We start from the raw sequence: 19,343 nt of genomic DNA, 5'->3' as shown, positions 1-19,343 counted from the left end.
AATAAAGAAAGTAAACAAGTCAATATTTTTCACGAGTAACAGATTATTTCTTCTGCTAACAGGTATTGTTAAAACTCAAGTAACAAATTTCGATGTGAATCTGCTTGCACAAAATTTGGCTGGCTAGCTTATATCCTATAATTCTGTTACGTCAGACAATGAGTGCAAAGTAAACATCGATGATGGCTGGTGCATTGCGCTGGTGTTGTGGTTCTCATATTAAATTTTCACGATGGCAATCTGAGTTTAATTCCGTTTAAATCCGACTTTTTCTCACTTTAAGCTTAAATTTGCATTTTCTTTTTTTCCTCTGTGTGAACTCTGCGCTTTTTTTCATTTCTATAAATAAAATATCTTTAAAATCCTTTTTAAGATCCATGTTATACATTAAGGTATAGTAAAGAGCTCATATAAATGTAATTTTACATGCAAAGAAAATCACATACAAGGCTTGTTATTTGGACGGAAGACCTCTCGTTGCTCGCAACGAATATCTTGTTTCGTTTTCTTTTTGCTAAATCGAAAGGAAATATGATATCTTGTTCTGATCAGCAACTATAATGTAAGCAAAACGAAGAGGTGAAAACATCTGTCATGTCACATGGAATATTTTATGGGACACATTGATGCATGACTAACTACACATAATATTGTTTTAATCACAAACGTTTATTGAAATCGACGCACTTTGTTACATGCCGATGTATACTGATGCAAGCTGTAAAACGATAACCCAGTTTCGGCTTAGTAAATCTTGACTTATCATAACATGCAAAACTTATATAGACCTAGAAGGTTCATGCGTAAAATGAAAGAAAACATGATTAATTTTATGAAAATGGAGGAAAAATACGAATATTTTAACTGTTACATAGCCTAATTCGTGTCATTGCATGGGTAAGATAAGGCAGCACCCAGATAATTATATGGGAAATTTACACTTTTTTGGGGAAAAAATTAAGTTTGATAAATTATCGACACGGAATATAACCATCTGTCGTAAAAACATCAGAGCGAAAAATTTTGAGACAATATCCTATTTTTATATAATGAACTAACATCTGACATAAAAATATTATACATGCATGGTAATGCATAAATGTATCTAGGAAAAAAGAAATACTAAGAAAAATGCTTGAAAATTAAGAGAAAACTATCTTGTTGCTTAGCAATTCGATAAGAATTATTTTATAAAGAATTGAAAAAAAAATTCATGTGGTTAATGGAGCGCAGTATAATGCCCTCTTGTGAGTATATTCCAAAATTCTTATTTCAACATACATTATTTTTAAATTTTAAGCTAGAAGATTACACAGTGTCTAAAAATTCAAGAACAATTTTGCACTTAGGTTACCTTTGACCCCTATTTCTAGTACTCAGGTCAGTCGGAAGGTGTTGAAACAGTCAGTGAATATAATCTCTAAGATATCCCCTACATAATTGTATTCAATATGTTCCATTCCTTTTTAACAAAAGATTTTAAATTCAGTAAATATATGTCAAATGGTCTCATAATTAGCTTAAAATGTCTGTAGAGAATGGGTTAAGGTTCAAGTATGCTTTACTGATCAAAAGATATTCCGCCAAATTCATAAGGCCAATTTCAATTTCGCAAGAGACACAAAACCAATTTCTCCAAAACTTAATAATAACATCAATAAGTGATAGAGACTGATAATTTTTTCTAACGTGTGATTCACTCATGTAAGAGGTATATTATTAAGAAATACTGAGAAGTGGGTGAAGTACTGCTGAACCAGATATTTCTAAACCCATGTAAAACCTTCTTCTATGAGTTTAAATTCAATTTTTACGCAAATTATTGTCCCTAAGGCTAGATTGGGAAGGTCTTAATTTTAACATTGGATAAATGCCAAAGAGATTTTAACCAAAAAATGTAAGTCTACCATATGTAATATTTGTGAAAAGAAAATCCCTTTTTATTATAGATTTTCTTTTCACACCTCAATGCTGTCTATATTTAGGGTTGGTTTGCAGTACCAATGTGGCATAACGTATTGACAACTCGATATACTAAACTTTTATTTAATAAATAGCATAATATTGTAGCTTCAGGTTCACTTTTTGATGCGATATTAAAAAAAAAACATACTAGATTTGAAAATCAAGGTACATAATATTAAGGTTAAAATATATTAACCACAGGTTTTATATTTTGCAGCAAAATACCAATGCCTTGAGATTATCTTTCTTTTTTTTTTCATTTACTGGGGTGACAGTAGTGTGAATGGGGATGTGGTTCCTGAAATATTAAGCCTCATACATTATATTTCAAATTCAAAACTGAATAATCATAAAAAAAATCAACGACATAAATAGATAGACATTCACAATGCATGAACAGTTTTTAGTGTATTAAAAAAAAAAGGAAGAACACAGAGACCCTTAACGTGCGAACCGGGAGGGAGAGAATAATTAACAAAATAAGTGTCCATATTTTCTAATCTAGGTTTTCTTAAAAAAAAAAGTATTTATAATAATGTGGATTTCAGCAAACAGTGTGATACAAGCTCCAGACAGGTTACATTTTCGTAAATAAGAGTACATTATTTAATACATGGAGTCCACCAGCCAGCTAATAGAGGGCTATAGAAAAGGATATGTTTTGCTGTGAATTTACTGATGTCCTTACCAGTATATCAGTAAAGTATTTTCATTGCTCAGTTATTAAGAGGGGCTCCAGAAATTTTATCATGTCTCTTTGGGAGGGACGTCGTTACCCAAACAGAAAATAATGTGACTCAGAAATACATGTATATTCAATTAAATATAAATCATACCCAAACGTTTCGTTGTTTTAATAGTGGAACTCAATAATTTAAAGCCATACTACCTTGACACCCTTCCTATCAAAAAAATATTCTAAGGTGTAATTTATGTTGAAAAAACTATATTGTGTTGAACACCTGAACAAGACACCTTCAATGGGGGTAAATAGTAAACAAGAAAGCCAAATCTTCAGAAAGGTTCTAAAATGTTTTAAGAGAAATATGCGATTCTGATTTTAAATATACTTTTAAAAGCGGTTGATCAATCTACTCCTTTGTGCTGTACTAGCATTTCAAAGACCAAACTCAGTAGAAGATATATTTTCCGTCCATAAAAATCATTCTCTTGGAACAGATCCCATTTGTCTAAAACACACAGCATTTTGAAATACGTACTGGATCAAGCTACACAAAGTATTTAAATGCGGATAAAAATACCATATTTAATTCAGTCATTTCCAGGAATACGTATAATGTGTTAAGTGATAAAGATCAAGTCGTCTTTTTCATTCTATATTAACATATCTATATAAAACTCGTCCTTCCTGAGAATTTTAAGACGTTAGTTTGTTCTGTTTCAGGTCATATATTTAAATTTCTGTGAATTTACAAAAAGAGATAAGTTTTTAGGCTACAGTTCTCAGGATGAATATGAAAAAAGTGTATTAAAAAAAATCAATATATTAAGGTTAGTCGCACTGAATGTACAAAATCGTTAAATGCTTAAAAACAAAACAAGAGTTGTTCAAAAAAATCGTGGACATGTGCTGTATTCTGTATATAAAATGCACTGTCTAGTACGTGTGACGATAAAAAAAAAAAGAATAAAGTGTCTACATTATATTATACGAAAGGATGTTTCTCTATAAGGTCATTTTCCGGCCTACGATGAAATCATTTAAAAATGTAATTTTACGTAATTTTATTCCCTCTATTTTATGATTTTGGTGTTTATTTTTCAACATCGATCAGATTAGTCATGTGATATAGAGATAAAATATGGCGGTCAAATAAAGAAAAAAATGAGGGTAGGACTAATTAAATTATGTTTAAATGCGTGTTGCTTAATTTTATTGGTCGATTTTTTTTATATAGAAAACATATCATGCTCAAATAATATGTATATCAAATGTTTTAATTAATGATTAAACTAATTTTTCTGGACATTAATAGTGTAGCAGTCATATTTTGTACATGCACACCGCATGACACAAATAACAGTTAAAATATCATTTATTTTGGTCAGAAACCTTATTTAAGTGTGTATTATTATTTCCTACTTTTTTTTATAGATGTGTCACTATTTTTTAGCATAATAAGCCCATATAAGAAATGAGTGTCGAAGAGTCTTTCAAGATTGAACTGCCAAGGATGTGAATGAAATGCTGAACATATTTTAAGAGATTTTTTTGTGATTGAATAAACACTCAGTTGTTAATAAAAACAACTAATTCTAAATTAACAATCAAAAAATGAATAAAAGAATCCATTTACGTGTAGAATGAAAATATATATGTAAATACAAGTCGTTTTTAGCTCACCTCGACGAAGTCGAGATTAGCTTATGCTATACCCCCGGCGTCGGCGTCGGTGTTGGCGTCGGCGTTAGCGTCGGCGTCCCGGTTAAAGTTTTAGGAGCAAGTTTATTCCCAGGTAACTATAAGCCCTACCTGGACCAAACTTGCATGGATGATGCATCTAGGGATGGACACTACCACACTTGCTTCGGATGCTGGATCTGACCTAGATTTCTCACATGAGTGACCAGGTTTAAGTTTTTGGTGCAGGTCCATTCCCAAGTAACTATAAACCCTACCTAGACCAAACTTGCATGGATGATGCATCCAGGGATGGACACTACCACACTTGCTTTGGATACTGGATCTGACCTAGATTTTCCAGATGAGTGACCAGGTTAAAAGTTTTTGGGGCAGGTCTGTTCCCAAGTAACTATAAGCCCTACCTGGACCAAACTTGCATGGATGATGCATCCAGGGATGGACACTACCACACTTGAATGGGATGCTGGATCTGACCTAGATTTTCCACATGAGTGACCAGGTTAAAGATTTTGGAGCAGAACCGTTCCCAAGTAACTATAAGCCCTATCTGGACCAAATTTTCATGGATGATGCATCTAGGGATGTACAGTAACTCATCTGCTTCGGATGCTAGATCTAACCTAGATTTTCCACATGAGTGAATTTTAGCCATATTTTAACCAACTTAGCATGGATGATGCATCTAGGGATGGATACTTCCAGACTTGCTTTGGATTCTGAATCTGACCTACATTTTCCAGATGAGTGACCAATATAATTTTTTGGAGTAGTATATAATATTATGGCCCGTTATGATAAACTTTGTATAGATGATGCATCTAAGGATGAAAACTTCCAGACTTGCTTTGGATTTTTAAACTGACCAAAATTTTCTTGAGTAGTAAACAGGTTAAAAGTTTTGAAACAGGTCTATTTCCAAGTAACTGTAAGTCCTACTTAAATCAAACTTGCATGGATATTGATCTTTGGATGTACACTAACTGGAAAAAAATATGATGTGAAATTTGCATTACTTATAGATAACATTCGTCTAGGTGAGCTTCGTAATCTTTGATTACCTATGTTTATATATATCATTTGACCAGTGGATTTATAAAATCTAGAATAGTTATACATTTTATATTGAAAATAATAATATAGAAAGTGAAAGAACATCTTAAAAATTGCTTTGCTTTTATTTGATAATTCGCGTAAATTATCTATGAATTTAATTTAAAGAAAACGTTAATCAAGCAATAAATTACAAATGGCATATATAAGATATAATAATATTTTAGCATATGGTCTTACTAATTTCTGTAACATCAAGGGTACATATGAATCCTATCGGTCGTGGAAGTCAAGTGGTTGGATCTGGTGGCCAAAGGGATTTATAAATTCCTCCTTCGCGGTCCAACAAAACTAATGCGTTTAACATAGATGCCGATCCTCCCTTTGCTAAACAAGCGTAAATGTCGTTGATTTGTTTTATATATATTCTTGAAAACGGGGGTCCTGTGCAACGATAAATAATGGCCAATAGAGAAGCAACCTGCATAATTCATTTTTATACTCCTCACAAGAGGGGGCAACCACTTTACATGGGTGAAAAATAAAATGTCTTGTATGGCGTAAAAACATACAATCAATCACATGCGTTCTTTAGTCCCCCCTTTGATATTTGGGTTTCTGAAACGGAGCCTCTGTTCCCTAAGGTAGTATTGCTACAAAATTGTGTACTGCATTCCTAAATCCTATTACTAGATTGGATCACTTCAAATAGCAAAAAAATTCGATCTTGTGTCACTCATCAGGGGAAAATAGGACTGTCCTTCTGAAAGGTGGAGGCAAAAATCCTATTCTTAAATATTTATTTCATGTTTGTAATTCCTTATCTATCACAATTACCTACTATAATTAGTTAATATACCACAATAAAACAGACGTGTATCTTCTTATACAACATCGATGGCTTCTATAATTTCAAGTACTTATGTACTAACAGATATACTCAAAGAAAAATTAAATCCACACTTAAGAATTAAGATTCTTACTATATATTTTATATAAAAAAAAGTATTGTTTCTGTATTTTTAGCATTCATTTCAATAGATTTGTAATCGTATATAATAACTAGATTTCAGAACAGTATTTTCATGACATCCAGTCTTTCCAGGCCTTTGATTTTTTTTTATTTTTCAGTTAGAAAAGCAATATTTTCGAGTGAAAATAGCATGGCTTATATTTATTCTCTTTTATCAACTAGAAATTGTACTCTTACTAAAATTTTAGAACATGAAATGATCTAAACAAGGTGATATCTTCATTATGAGTAAGTAAGCTTTCCCTAAAATTATGGTTAAAATGATGCGAAAAGTTTTTAATTAGATGTCATTACCACCTTAACCAAGTTGATATGCTAGTGGTCACTTTTTATATTAATTAGAAGTTTGCATGCAAGTTTTGGTGTTGGTTTAAGGTGGTTATGACATTGTAGGAGTTGCCAAATGCACCCACCCTTTCGAGTTTTCCCAATGCCCTAATGCTAATGCGGGTCGATAGCACATCATTTTGCGACCCTATATCATAACATATACTACAGAACCACTAACCAAACAACATTTATGAATAAACTGGATTGTTAGTCTGATTGTTGAAGCAGTTTTTAAGGGAAAAAATATTACTTGAAATTTTTAAGTCGTTGTAGGCCGGAAAACGGCCTTATAGAGAATGAACCTTTAAATCCTACATACTATAAATATGGGAGACGCACGCCTGAATATGAAGTAAAGCTAGATAAAAGCTATAATAACAACATTAAATTGGGATTAGTATTTCAATCACATGACGGTGTGTAATTTTTTTTTTTTTTTTCAATTGCAGCGACTTCCAAATTGTGCATACCTTATGAAAACCTTTTACAAATTCCCCTTGTAAATCATTTCACTGGAAAAATTTTCGTGTTTTTTTATGATTCAATTATTTTCGGTAATTTTCACAGTGATTTACTAAATCAACAAATAATTTTTAAGTGCACGGTGGTCCCTTTATTAGGATTTTTCAGTCGTTTTCAAAGACATTTTTCTTCTATATTGATACCGTGACAGTAGCTCAGTCGGTAGAGCGCTCGCTCCGTGATCGGAATGTTGTGTGTTCGAAATACATAAGTCGATAAAAATAGGTAGCAACTGTTCCTTCGCCAAGCGCTCAACACCTTGAAGTGAATGTTGCGGGTCCTCCGGATGAGACCTTGAAAACCTAAGCCCCGTGTCACGGTAGGCGTTGGCACGATAAAGAACCCTCACTGCCCAATGGTCCTGAGTGCCGAGTAAAGGTCTAAATTTGAAGCCCTTCACCGGTATTTGGTGACGTCTCTATATGAGTGAAAAATTATCGAATGGACGTAAAACAACATACAATCAATCAATCTATATTGATATTACCTCTGTCTGCCGTGTTATTGCTTCCTACTACAAAAGAAATTGACGACGACAACTTTATTTTTATTTTTAAGTTAAAAAATATCACCATTTAAATTCCAAGATATATTATTTATAAATGAACTTATTAGAAGCGTTTTAATATTGCCGATTTAAGGACTACATCTAAAGCCCCTCCACTGTATTTTTGAAGTATCAGATGAATGAAAACCTCTCGAAAGGGACGTAAAATGTAAAAAAAAAAAAAACAAAAAAAAAAACAGTCAATTATTCAAAATGATGTAATGCTGCATTCACATAATTTTTGTAAGAATCCAGTAAGTCTTTAAACTATATATATGCTTACAGAATCGAACAATTGAGTAGTTTATTTGCACGCCAATGTGAATTAAGAATTGAATAATAAACTTACAATAGTGTAAAAATAGTTTAGCTAGAAAAGTTTTTTTTTTTTTCCAAGAATTTACATTAAGGAATTCTAAATGGGTGTACACATACCAAAAGATGACTCATTCCACGCTTTTTTGGTTTACTAGCTAGAGATTTGCACACAATTCTCAGAATCAACTGATATATATATTTATATATATATTATTTACAAGACCTTCCAAAAATCTTATATATACACAGGAGCAGTTGACAGTTCAGGTCAGATAAAGTAAGTGCTCTGAATTTCTAATGTTTATTTATAATTATAGTCTCAATAGTAGTTTGTTTTTTTTTTTTCTAATAGGAGTTTTATTTTTGAAAATTGATTTGGGGCAATTTATTGAAATATCTGAATTGAATCAAACGGATTAAAAAAAGATTCAGTTTGACTAAATGTTACAATCTTAAAAACAAATGATACAAACAAAATACTCCCGTTGGATTTGTATATGCAATGTGTTACATGTACACAGTTGATAAATTTGTATATACGAGGAGTATTCAAAAAGTTCATGGACTAACACCATATAATTAAAGCCTCTCTAAGTAAAGCAAAGGACTTTTACTTTTTTCTTAAGCATCATCTTTCCTATCGATAGAGTAATTATAAATCATTAGTTTTATTTTGCAATAAATTGTTAATGTTTTGTAAGCAAATAGCCAGATGGTGCATCCCCAAACGCCACGTACTTTCGACTCTTGAGATAAGAGCATAAGCCACCTAATAATCCCGATAATTCACTCACGTGGTATGATACAGTTGTTCTGCAGTGCATGTAATTTTAACCTCATTCAATAGACTATATAAAATCTTTTCGAAACTTTTATATGGAATGCCGAAACAAGGACATGTAATTGGTCTGGTTCCCCATTATCTATAAAGTTCACTCCTGGGGAAAAAAAAAAAAAAAAAAAAACTAACTGTATGGCATGTCAAACGTTGCAATATTCGATCTTTTGCATTTGCATTGTATAATTTTCCATTTGCATTGTATAATTTTTATTTGTATTGTATAATTTTCTATTTGTATTGTATAATTTTTCATTTGTTTTGTATAATTTTTATTTGTATTCTATAATTTTCTATTTGTATTTTATAATTTTCATTTGTAATGTATAATTTTTATTTGTATTGTATAATTTTCCATTTGCATTGTATAATTTCTTATTTGTATTGTAAAATTTCTTATTTGTATGCGATAATTTTTCATTTGTATTGTATCCGCGGACTGTTTATTTGTTTCGTTACGAAGGATTTCATTGGTCAAGTTTCAGCCTGTATCGGGTTGAAGATGTTCCGGATGCTCAAAGCAAACTGGGCTCATATGTATTTGCTTGATTGATTGATTGATTATTGTTTAACGCCGAGTCGGCAATATTTCAGCCATATTTCGGCGGCATATGTATTTGCGTGCATGTTAGACGGTCATTGGATTCTAAAAAGGGAGCGCTGGTAGATGGCAAATAAATAATCTGTCCTTAGGAATGCCGACTGAGAAAATAAATAAATTGACCTTGAGTGGTGGTAACTACCCCCACCCCCAAAAAACTGAGTTTTCGGGTTTGGGCGGATTTTCTTCTTTTTGTTTTTCTCCTTGTCTCTGGTCATATTGGAAATAAATATTCTCTCCTGCGAGAGAATGAAAATAAATAATCGGATTCGACACCCCCCCCCCCCCCGAGAATCAAATGGTCGTCCCTTAGCATGCACCGCAAATAGAGGAGCCGAGTTTGTGTTTGTAGAGAGTTCGCAATCGGAATTGTGGGAAGGGTACCAGACTAAGTTTGTAATGGGCACCTGAGACCTTTATACAGACTAAATTTTATGACCAATGACATCCTTCGTAACGAAATAAATAAACAATCCTCGGATACAATACAAATGAAAAATTATCGCATACAAATAAGAAATTATACAATACAAATAAGAAATTATACAATGCAAATGGAAAATATAGAATACAAATGAAAAATTATACAATGCAAATGATTTTTTTTACAACACAAATGGAAAATATAGAATACAAATAAACATTATACAATCCAAGTGGAAAATTATAAAATCCAAATGGAAAATTATAGAACACAAATAAAAATTATACAATACAAATTGAAAATTATACAATACAAATGAAAAATTATACAATACAAATGAAAAATTATACAATACAAATAAAAATTATACAATACAAATGGAAATTTATACAATACAAATGGAAAAGATCGAATATTGCAACGTTTGACATGCCATATAACTGACATAGGACTAGGAACTGTTTTTACAGGCTACAGAGAAATGAAATACATCCAGTTTTTTATACTAGAGTTTTTTTTTTTTTTTTTTTTTTTTTTTTTTTTTTTTTTTTCCAAAAAAAAAAAATTATTACCTGTTGATTTCATGCAAAGTTTTGACGATTTGTCTGCAGCTCAATTTTTCGTTACTTCTGTCCCTATAGAATATCGCTTATAAAAGCACCTAACGTAGATGCAAGTAGGTTCTAAACAAATTCAAAGAATCTGCCATGTCATCACCCCTTCTGCCGTTGCTAGTATCCTTTCCAGGTATCAAGAAGGATACTTTTGTTGTCGGACGAAACTTAATTTTGGACAAAATGCACTCATTCTTCAGCTTAAATGACAAAACAAAAAGAACCATGTTCATATATTATCATTACCTACTAATCGGTCATACAGTCCCTGAAACGTTCTACTTTCCCATTTTTCCGTTCGCTCACCGTTCGTTCACCGTTCGTTCAGCGTGCGTTCACTGTTCGTTCACCGTGCGTTCAGCGTTCGCTCTCCGTTCACAGTTTTGCGTTCAGCGTTCACCGTGCGCTCGCGTTCACCGTTCACAAAGCGTTCAGCGTTCGCTCTTCGTTCGTTCACGTAGCGTTCACTTAGCGTTCACTTTGAGTTCAGCGTTCACTTATCGTTCAGTCTTTATTGTCATTCGGAACTCCGAAGTGAAAAGACTTATATTTTTTTAAGGAAGGATTTACAGGTTTTGAATTTAATTAATAATTAACATATCGTGTTTAAAGAATCATTATTTCATGAGAAAAAAATTATCTACAATATTTTTTTTTTATTATTCTAACTTAGCTGTTAGTTTATTTATTAAATCTATCTGGAAAATAAATGTTGTTATAAGTACATGTATGTAACTATGTAGAACGATGTTGAAAAATTAAATTTAAATACGGGCAATATACAGATACTTCAAGCATTGCAACATTTTGTTGCTATGTTAAAGAGGACAAATCGTTAATGGATAGATAATAATCAAAGTCAATTAATTTATAAACTGCAGCAAAAATACGAAAATATTTATTTCTGACACATTTTTTTTTCAAATAATACAGAAATACTTGTTAGAACTAGTTCTGAGAATTATAAACAGTACTGCGGATATCAAGTTAATTAAATATCTTTAGAGCGAATTAAATTGATTAGTGTGGTTAAAAACTAAAGATATTTGTTTAAAATGTAATACATTATATTTTTTTTTCTACTTTACATGTATAAAGTCTTTAATTAGAGAAAGAGAAATGCCTTTATAGCATGATTATCATTAATATAACCAAGGTGATTCTCCGGTAATGTTATTTTTCGCCGTAACTTTATATGTTTGCCATTCGATATGATTAAGAGCCACCCCCCCCCCCCCTCCTTCCCCTAAGTCGGTTACTTAGTTAGTATTTCCAGTATATTTTAATTAACATTCAAAAAAGAAGTAAGTGTGTTTTGTAGCACAAAAATTTCAGTCTCAAAACAAACATGCATCTAAACAAAGTCATTAAACAATAGTAGTTCAAAATATACATGTGCCGGCGGTGATATTTTAAATTGGCAGGGAGTATGTTTCAAATTCAAGCGGCTTAATTATTCCAAGTGTTTATTCCCAATGTATTTTATTCATTTATTATTTTATTTTTTTTTTTTTAGAAATGCTTGAAGCAGATCTAGAAATGATAAGAAAAAATGTTAAAACTTCTTGGAAATACTGACACTTAGCCTTCGGTGTGACGAGACTTTCACACCTGCACAGTGTCGAATGATTTTGATTGACAGGTCAAGCACGTGGACTTCGTGTGAACTTGAAGCAGGAAAATAAAAACCGATTATGACTGTTTCATGAAAAAAAAATATGTTTTTGTGAGTGATTTTCGTTTATTTTTTAATGTTGTTTTTGGTCTCAGAATTTCTCTGGTCACTGGATAAATTGATTGTCAGCTCTGGGATCGTTGTGCTTTTTGCCTGTGAGAGGTTTTTAGACATAGGGGAACAATTCTTATAACCCCCTGGTCTTGACCAGATTGACCCCAGTTAGCTGGATTATTAATATTCCTTTATTTCTCAAAATGACGCTCCAGTTTGAATCTACTCTTCCTAGGATATGTTCCCTTCCTGTCCATAGCGCATCACAAGTTATGGGGAGTGGCCCTAGCTGTTACCCAACCTGTATAAATGCAACCAGAAAGAGACAAAATCCAGCAGACCACCCTTTATTAAATTAACACATACATTCTAATTATTTACAATTACTAAAGATACACAATACACAATATAATAAACATTAAAATAAATAAGAAATTACTATTAAATTATGATATATTAACCTGTAAATACATTGAGCCATATGAAAATTTTAACCATCTTACAAAAATCGCGCAAGTCTACAAAAATATCTTACCTGTATAAATGCAACCAGAGATACAAAATCGAACAGACCACCGGCTGGATATTTCTCACTGCGCTACATTTATTCTCCCGTACATGCCCTGCATATTTGAGTATTTCTTCAATATTTGCACTAATGACTTTTAATTTTGCTCTGAATTTACATTAATATTATCCGCCCTTAAACCCTCTTTTTATCTTAAATTGCTCTTTAAAATTCTTGTTGAACTTTTTGCATTATCTTGACTTTTTATTTCCTATAGGTAATTTATACAGATGCATGACCTCTAATCCCTTGCATCAACCTCTTTGATTGGTTACACCTTTATTCTTGACCAAACCAGCATCTTATAAACAAGTTCTTAATCTACAAACAAATAGCAAACCTCATGGAGCTAATTATCAGCGGTGGAAAGTTCATCCTGCACTCCTGCCCAGCATCTGTTTTCTTCTATTTTTATCCTGCGCGATCGGCTAAACCTTAATACATTTGCTACTTTACCCTTGAGATTCATAAATTCCACAATATTCTATTTTTATGCAATTTTGTTATGATAACTGTAAAACAAATGAATTTGTTGATAAAAAAATGGTTACTTTCACTGCCTGATATATTTAGAAAAAAATTAAAATTTTTTGTTTGATGTGGGTACATTTGAGGAAGCTGGGGGTGCTAAAACCGAATCTCTCTCTCTCTCTCTCTCATTTATCTGTTTAATAAAAACTATGACAGCATATTACTAAATATTTAAGTTGTGAAATTTTAATATATAACAAATAATATGAACGCCTCTTTGTATCATCTTGTCCGAATATAATCACGGCCGGGAAATGTCTACGGATACACTGTAGAAGTTTGCTCAATAAATCATCATAAAAAATAAAACTGGCACATAAATATATTATTGCATCAAAATTTCAAAATACGAGTGTATTTATGCAATACGTCCAGATACTTTTGTAAAATATTTTATTTTTTTATTCTTATTATTTTACACGGAATCGCCATGGCACGGAAATATATGTATGGTTGTTACAGCCGTTGTAATTCATTCTATAAGTCCGTAGTTTTCTCTTCTAAAATCCACATTATTTGCAATGGTTTTATATATCAAATAAGAATAAAAATATTTATTTTACAACTAGATTAATTTTATCTTTTATACTGCAGCGTTCGGTAACAATTACAATGTTTTGCAGCAATAAAAACGTGTTATTAGAAAGTTGAATATAGACATCATACATATGTGCAGAAAATATGTTACGAAATTTAAATTAATAATTTTACTTAATGTGCATGTATAGTTTTTCTTAGGACAATTTTCATTGATTTGTTTATTTATTTATTTTTTAACACCAGGCATTAGAATACAATAAAATAGTTTCAATGCAAGGAAAAGATCAGAGGCATTCCGAATAAATCGTTCATCTTGCGTTCACCGAGCGTTCACCGTTCTCTTTGCGCTCGCGTTTGCGCTCCGTTCGCGTTCTGCGTTCGCTCACCGTTCACCGTTCACACATCGTTCACCTAGTTGCGTTCAGCGTTCACAAATCGTTCACTCAACGTTCGCTCTGCGTTCGTTCATCGTTCGTTCAGCGTTCGCTCACCTTTCTAGTGGGAGTGTAGAACGTTTCAGGGACATTACAGCTGTATCTATTACTACCCACACAGGTTAAAATAAAAAAAAAAGTGTAAGAAAAGGAAATCCTACGATTCTTTTTTTTTTTTTTTTTTTTTTTTTTTTTAACATGAATAAATATAAAAGAACAAACATTGTTTTTACTGAATTTGCAACTTTCAATTTCTGAAAAGTAATGGAGTTCTAAAAAAGTTCACACGTTTTTTTCTGGTCAAACTCAATGCACTTTCTCTTTCATTACGATATAATTTTTTGTGCAACCAATCGTAATTCACTTGTGTTTGTTTTTTTCTTCAGTTCTTTTTGTTTATATAGTCTTGTAGAGATGTAATTGTGTGATATTTATATATACTTAAAAACACCTATAAATGAATTTTTACATTCTTATTGCTATTAAATGTTGTAACTTTTACAACAGATATGGCTGGTGTCCAGGGTCAGGATGTCATTCGTTGTGAGCTATGTCCAAATCCTGTGGAAAATCACTGCAATCTTTGTCATGTGGATCTCTGCCTCTCTTGCATACCAAATCACATGGGTGACAAATCAAGAAAACATGAAATCGTTGAATACGCTTCAAGAAAAAAAGAAACTGTTTTCCTACCCACCTGCTCCTCACACGCAAATAACCATTGCGAAGCGTACTGCGAAGATTGTGAAACACCCATATGTATACTACGCTTGATGGGTTTACACAAAAACCATGCATTCACCCATATTAATGAGAGTCTTCAAAAGGAGAAACAGCATATCATATCCGACACAGAAGAACTGGAGAATACAATTCTTCCAAACTACAGAAACGTTAACCAAACTACAACGGCTGCAGACTTTGACAAAGTTCTGTCTACTATAGAAGAACAAGAAGAAAAAAATTGCAATGCTGTGCATAAAGCAGGCATTCAACTTAAAGACAATGTAGTGGAAGAGAAAAGAACGGCTTTAACTGAGAGCAAGGAAAACCAGTCTTTGTCAGATAAAACTGAAAAAGAACTTGATCAAGTTATTCAGAAAAACAAAGAAGTTCTTCGATGCAATGACGCTTCAACTATAATGAACTACAGATCAAGAAATGGTGAGTTCCGAAAAGGTCCTGAATTACCAATAATTCCTCGCTAAGAGTTACTCCCTGGTTTAATACAAGAAGATCATATTGTCCAGATGCTTGGTTTTCTTAAGAGCGTGGATGTTTTGCCGAAAAAGCCCGCATCGCTGAAAATGATGGATGATCCTGTGGTACTTAGCACCATACAGAGTCCTTATGGAGATGATAATAAATATCTTCAAAGAATGCAGTGTGTAGGGAGAGATAAAATCTTGACGACTGGAAATAGTGGTGAAATAAAGCAGATTGACAGGAATGGATTAATTCTACAAACTATGCCTACATATGATCTGGTGTGGGCATTGTCCATTACTTTACAACAGGAACCAGTGTTTTCTCTTTCCATCGTTACTATTAAAAGAACAGAGATCTATATATATAAACAGGACAAAATAGAACTGTTACTTTGCTTGAAGGACTGGTATCCAGTCGGTCTATGCTACGCAAAGAATGGAGATCTTCTAGTAAGCATGCGCTCTACAGATTTGAAGCGGAGTAGAATAGCACGATACTCAGGGTCCACAGAGATTCAAGAGATCCAGTACGACGGTCTAGGACAATCTTTGCTTTCTACTGATATCGCATATTTGTTTCCCGTTACTGAAAATAGCAATGGAGATATCTGCGTTGCTGATTATGCAGGGATGGAGGTTGTAGTGATGGATCCTGCAGGCATATTACGATTCAAATATTCGGGAAACCCAAATTACAGAGACTTTAGACCATTTCATATTGCTTCTGATGTCAATGCTCAAATCCTGACATTTGATACCTTAGGCAACCTTATCCATATCATCGATGGTGATGGTAACTTTGTCCGTTATATTGAACACCCGTGTTATGGAGGACTGAGTATTGATACGGACCACAACCTTGTAATTGGAGACAGACATACTGAAAAATTAAAATCATCAAATATTTGGAATAATGAACTTTAAGACTATTTCAGGAAAAATCGAAAGTTTTATCAAGATGTAGTATCATGTTTGTTTTGCTGCGCATAACTTGACATTTTGATCACAAGTACTATTAAGTAGCATATACAGAGAACCATTTTTTACTTATCCAAACGAGTCGATTGAAGGTTGTGTCTAGTACAAAGATTGAACAAAGTGCTTTGCAATTATCAGTTATCGGCATATGAAAATTTAAATGTAGTGAATGATATTTCATTTTAAAAAGTGACACTATGATGGTGAATACCGTTGGAATAATAAAATGTCTGATCAAAGAGACTCATTCTACGAGGTTTTGAGAAAATTCTCATTAACCAGCCTATCAAACTGCTTTGTGGATATTAATAGAGATAAAAAGAAATTGCAGAAAACAGGAAGAATCGTCACAAAAAAATAAAATAATTAATGTAAAACAAGCACGTACTACCCAAATCAATTTAGCTTAATTTGAGCTGTTCTCGAAATAGTAAACTTCTTAAAAGTTAGGGAAATTTTACCTCAAGAGGCAGGTAATATTCACGAAGAAAGAGTTTTGAATTTTCCTTTTAAAAACTGCTGAAAGCACATAAAAGGTATGTTCATGGATGAAGCAATCCTGCGGACGAAGACAAAGAATACTGCGGTCTTCCATTAACATATATTTACATGTATGAAATGTGTAGGTCGAGCCAAGAAACACACAACGAAAAGACAATTCCATGTACTGTAACCAAATTGCTGCTTATAGTGACTTTTTGAAATGTATAACTATAACATGCTGAATATCTGATATCTATGAATATGTTCATTATTTGTAAGTGTGTAACGCATACGACTGCTTCAGCATTCTCACCGAATCATCAGTCATGCATTGTACACAGTTTTTTCATCAACCTTATACTGTACATCATTGTATGTATTATTATTTTTATATACCTGTAACTGTTTCTTTTTCTATTGATAATTCCCAGAATAGTTAAAATACGTAATTTCCTATTAATATATTCATGATTTTAGATCTTAACATAATAAATACACATGTACATTTTTAACCTGTTGTTATTGAGGGATTTTTCTAATAAAGATCATAAATATCCACAAAAACTTTGATCATCTTTTATGAGCCCATATTTGCTCTCTAGACAACGATTTTTACTAAACTGAATCCCCATTGTCGAAAGATACATGCTTGAATTCATAAACTTATTTGCCAATAGTTTGTCTCGTTTAGAAATTCGTCTTAGGTAGAGCATATGTCTACGTATCGAATCAAAGAAGGAGTCACAGACACAAGTGACAAAGATGGTAGACAGACATCTTGGCCCAACGACACATCGGCCCGTGACGTTTGACACCTCTGCCCTGACAGATCTGCCCAAGATTATTGACACGTCGGCCTACATAAACGACACCTCGGCCCAAGCAAAATTTTATGATACAAAAAATTAATCCAGTGTCTAAAATGTTATTATTATCGATAGAATTATTCTTTCTGACGGTTAAACGATTAAAAAAAAAAAAATTAAGGGGGCGGGGGTGGTCTATAATAGAAAATTCCCTAAACAAATCAGATTAGCACGTCCTTAACTAACATTTATCTCTTGTGGAAAATCCCCAATATATACAGTTAAGTGAAACTATAATAACATTTTGGATTATTTCTCTGACGATCTGCAAAATCTGAGTAGGTTGATATTTCGTGAAAAGATATATATGGACTTCATTTAAACAGTAACTTTTTTTTATAAATTTTGGGCCGACCATTCAAGGAAGAGGTGACATTGGGCCGAGATGTCAATGGGCCGAGGTGTCGTTGGGCCGAGGTGTCAGACTGATATTGCTACACACACAAGTAAGGGAAGCTGACGAAATTTGATGTCATCATGTTGTTGATTGTTGAATTACTATTACCGTCTTTTTCTAGTAAAATATCCCAAAATAAAACAGATGTGTCTAATGTGTGGTAACTTTAATTTCACTGGCACATATCGAGTCCAAGCGCAACTTCCCGGGTCTTTCCGACTGGCGGAAAGCAACCTCGACTGTTTTACTAATGCATCCATGACAACTCTCTTTTAATAAACTTTGAAATAAATATGATAGACTTCAAATATGTTGAGAATGAAACAACTTCGTTAAGTGGAAAGATATGAAATATCTACAACAGAAAACTTTTCAACTCCGACTTTCAAATACATAAATAAATATAATGCATCTCCATTTTGATTGAAATTTTAACATCCGTGAAATAAATATATTCGAGTTGTTTTTTCTGAGCTCACCGGAAAGGGTTGAGAAGATGTAACTGATATTAAGTCGGCATTTGAGCAAAGTAACAATTGTTGATTGATAATACGTCGACGATATACCTAAATGCTGAGTTGAGGGCCACATCAAGTGTTTTCTTCTTCTCATGTAAATTTTTCTAATACATTCTGTTCCATATGAATAAAAAAAAATAGGTCTGCAATAGCAGGGCACAATTGAATTGGTACCAATGGTATTTTTGTCATATTGTTTGAAGACTTGATCTCCAAAAACAACAGTTGTCAACAAGAAACTTAAGTATCTTTTAATATCAAGTTCAGAGTACTTGAGTCGACAATCAGAATGTTTTTAACAGAAAAAAAACTACGCCTAGTCTTTCAGCACAGCATTGCTTATCCTTGAAGGGCTAACTAAAAAGTAAGAAAATCATTTAATCTTAAAACTCTTAGTTACCAAATAAAAGACTTGATTGAAGTATGGTTTAAATTTTTATTGATTAGCCTTTTTTTACAGGGT

The 19,343-nt window shown here is 32.7% G+C and overlaps 2 protein-coding genes across 2 annotated transcripts; both read left to right on the top strand.

Moving 5' to 3' along the window:
- The first annotated feature begins 14,939 nt into the window (after positions 1-14,939).
- Positions 14,940-15,638, top strand: LOC133174578 (E3 ubiquitin-protein ligase TRIM71-like). Its single transcript, XM_061309684.1, has one exon. The coding sequence runs from the start codon at positions 14,940-14,942 to the stop codon at positions 15,636-15,638; it is 699 nt and encodes a 232-aa protein (XP_061165668.1).
- Positions 15,639-15,680: 42 nt separating this feature from the next.
- On the top strand, positions 15,681-16,562 carry LOC133174577 (uncharacterized). Its single transcript, XM_061309683.1, has one exon. It carries the CDS (start codon positions 15,681-15,683, stop codon positions 16,560-16,562), a length of 882 nt encoding a protein of 293 aa, XP_061165667.1.
- Positions 16,563-19,343: the final 2,781 nt, after the last annotated feature.

This window comes from Saccostrea echinata, unplaced genomic scaffold (assembly GCF_033153115.1).
Source record: "Saccostrea echinata isolate AGI-Se365-2 ecotype Australia unplaced genomic scaffold, CSIRO_AGI_Sech_v1 ptg000058l, whole genome shotgun sequence".
Classification (NCBI taxonomy): Eukaryota; Metazoa; Mollusca; class Bivalvia; order Ostreida; family Ostreidae; genus Saccostrea; species Saccostrea echinata.
The sequence above is the reverse complement of the archived record's forward strand: the minus strand, read 5'-3'. Positions and strand labels throughout refer to the sequence as shown.

Coding starts and splice junctions, on each gene's coding strand:
- LOC133174578 (XM_061309684.1), top strand. CDS start 14,940: ATGGCTGGTGTCCAGGGTCAGGATGTCATTCGTTGTGAGCTATGTCCA.
- LOC133174577 (XM_061309683.1), top strand. CDS start 15,681: ATGCTTGGTTTTCTTAAGAGCGTGGATGTTTTGCCGAAAAAGCCCGCA.